General features: G+C 35.9%; 1 protein-coding gene across 1 annotated transcript; it reads left to right on the top strand.

Moving 5' to 3' along the window:
- Window positions 1-1,229: 1,229 nt before the first annotated feature.
- Window positions 1,230-2,139, top strand: LOC121256317 (heavy metal-associated isoprenylated plant protein 39-like). The gene is made up of 3 exons (XM_041157079.1): window positions 1,230-1,388; window positions 1,543-1,618; window positions 1,802-2,139. Exons 1-3 carry the CDS (start codon window positions 1,383-1,385, stop codon window positions 2,104-2,106), a joined length of 387 nt encoding a protein of 128 aa, XP_041013013.1. The 5' UTR covers window positions 1,230-1,382; the 3' UTR covers window positions 2,107-2,139.
- The last annotated feature ends 650 nt before the right edge of the window (window positions 2,140-2,789 follow it).

Here is a 2,789-nt window from a genome sequence, read left to right as displayed (position 1 = left end):
TCGATCGTCGACCACTAAAATGTATGTCCGATCGACGAAGATCAATAACGGGCAAATTAGCTTTTGATCAGTACGTAAACTAGTCCATAATATGCTGCTTGATACCTTTTCATCATCATGAAGAGATGGGGGGCAAGGCAAGGCAATATATATATATATATATATATATATATATATGCATGTAAGAATTCAGAACAGAAACATACTCTACTCCGATCAAGAGCCAAAAATAAAGTCAAAAATGGAGATCGAGAAGGTCAATATTCTAACCTATTACCAAAAATCCTACCACTAAAAAAAAAAAAAAATTCTTTATGTTGGCTGCTCTAATTTTGTCCATTTAAAGTTACAGAAATATCGGGAAAAAAAAAGAGCCTCTAATTTAATCACCTTTTAATTATTATTATTATTATTATAATATATAGGTCTTCAATATAATTATGACTATCAAATGAGGCAGCCGCCTAGTCCAAAAACCACACAAATTAAAATGGGTCAAAACGATTGATTGAATGAACCATTGAGATGCATGATCCTACTTCGCGATGAATCGCAGTCAAATAAATATATAGACAAGTATATATAATTAACTTCTAGATCATCTAATTTGGACACGTTATACTGGGCTTAATTTTCATACAAATCTCATCTCCTGGCCTACCCAATTTGTCCCTGTCATCACCTACGTCATTAATCTAGAATCATGAAAATGTCACTTTGTAATGTCTGTGTCCAATATGTCTGCATGGGTTGATGTTTTATTTAAGCAAATTAAAGAAGAAAACACAAGAGAACCTGAAGAAGAAGAAGAAGATGAAGAAGAAGTGATGATGTGAAATGCCGTATATATATATTGAATTGCTAAACCAATTTCAGGGACTGGATGGATGACAACTTAAATGATCAGATGGATGTGAACACTTGACCACACGATTATTAGAGTGTTAGATTTGGATGCTTCCTGGAAAGTGGTATCATCAGACCTTTTAGGCTCACTTTTGCTGTAAATGTGAAAAGACTTTGCAGAGGATTTGAAACGGACCGGGTCTTTTTAACATTTTGTAAAATACTTGAAAAAGTAAAAGAAAGTGTGCGCATTCCTTTACAAGCTGATTGTTGGCCGAGTGTAGGTTCCTCGAAGCACAAGACTTGCGGTCCTACCCATACAATCAGCTAGCTGATCTTGACTTCGTTGACTCAGACCGCTCTGTATTTTTGGTTTCCTCCGCTCAGTATAAAAAGCCTCCAAGGTCCTTCCGGAGTCTCCATGTCCATCGGGTTTTATCTCCTAGATATATTCTGTAATATTCTTCTTTTCTTGGCTTCGAATTTCATCTCCAACTTTATCCGATACTTCTTGCATCCCTCAAACCTTTCAGCAAATGAAGGTATGAATCTCACACAAAACCCTTTTTGGCTCTCTCTTTAAATTAACTTGTATTTGCATGTATGACTACTGATGACTCATCTTTTTGATATATAATTCTCCGATATATTTCTATAGATTCGGTTTTAATAGATTTCTATCACGTTTTATGACAGAAAGTGATCTTGACAGTGCAAGTGCATGATGAGAAAGCAAAGCAAAAGGCCCTGATGGCAGTTTCTGGTCTTCAAGGTATAGATCAGTTGTTAACTTTCTTCTATTAATTCTACTATGAGTTCTTTGATTGGCAGGTATCGAGAATCGGTTCATTTGATTTCTTTCTTCTTAATTTCTTTTCCTTGGCAATAACACCCAGAACGTAAAATTAAGGATCATGTCAAACTGAAAAACAGAATTCTATTTACTGTACTGTAGGTGTTGATTCAATCTCCATGGACATGAAGGACAAGAAATTGACGGTGATCGGGAATATCGATCCGGTTACTATAGTAAGCAAGCTGAGGAAGCACTACAGCACAGAAATAGTCTCTGTTGGACCAGCAAAAGAGCCCGAGAAGAAGAAGGAAGAACCGAAGAAAGAAGAGCCTAAGAAAGATGAGAAAAAGAAGGACGAGGCGGCTGAGCTTGTGAAGCTCTACCAAGCTTATAATCCTTACATGACCCAACACTATTATGTAAGAAGCGTAGAGGAGGATCCTAACGGTTGTGTCATTTGTTAATTCTTAGATCTCATAAGAATTATATTCAACATAAAAAGAAGTCGGTCTCAGTACTGAATTTATGTCCGAAAGGAGGTTGATGTTCAAGAAATAGGGAGAGGTCTAATGTACAGTAGACGATGGTGAGTTGTTTGAAGTTTTATTGGTGTTGCTTGGAATCTTTACATATTTTAGTACTCTCGAGTTGTTTTGCATCAATGGAAGATTGTATTTACTACTATTGTAGTCGAATTAAAGCTCTGTTTTGCATTTACTACTATTGTAGTCGAATTAAAGCTCTGTTTTGCATCAATGGAAGATTGTATTTACTACTATTGTGGTCGAATTAAAGCTCTGTTTTACGTCAATGGAGGGTCGACAGCTTTTGCAGATTGATGAGTGAATGATCAGATCCGAATTGAAGTAGTTAATTAGTATTCAAATACTTATAATTCGCCAAGAAAAGAATGAATTCTATCATCAAGTTGAACAACCACTAGTTTTGAATCATTCCCCTTACCATTTTGTGCAAACATGGAGAAGTTTGGAGTATTTTTCAAAGTTGTAAAAACTTCAAGATATTGCATACAGGATATTGCAGCAAACACCTGTAGTGTGTAGACCACAGTAATTTTCTGAGAGCTCCCTGGTTTCCTGTTTCATTCATCATGCCTTAATTCGGTGGAGACATGAAGTTTAAATAA

This window comes from Juglans microcarpa x Juglans regia, chromosome 3D (assembly GCF_004785595.1).
Source record: "Juglans microcarpa x Juglans regia isolate MS1-56 chromosome 3D, Jm3101_v1.0, whole genome shotgun sequence".
In the NCBI taxonomy this organism is placed as follows: Eukaryota; Viridiplantae; Streptophyta; class Magnoliopsida; order Fagales; family Juglandaceae; genus Juglans; species Juglans microcarpa x Juglans regia.
Note: the sequence above shows the minus strand (reverse complement) of the source record. Positions and strands in the feature narration are given on the sequence as shown.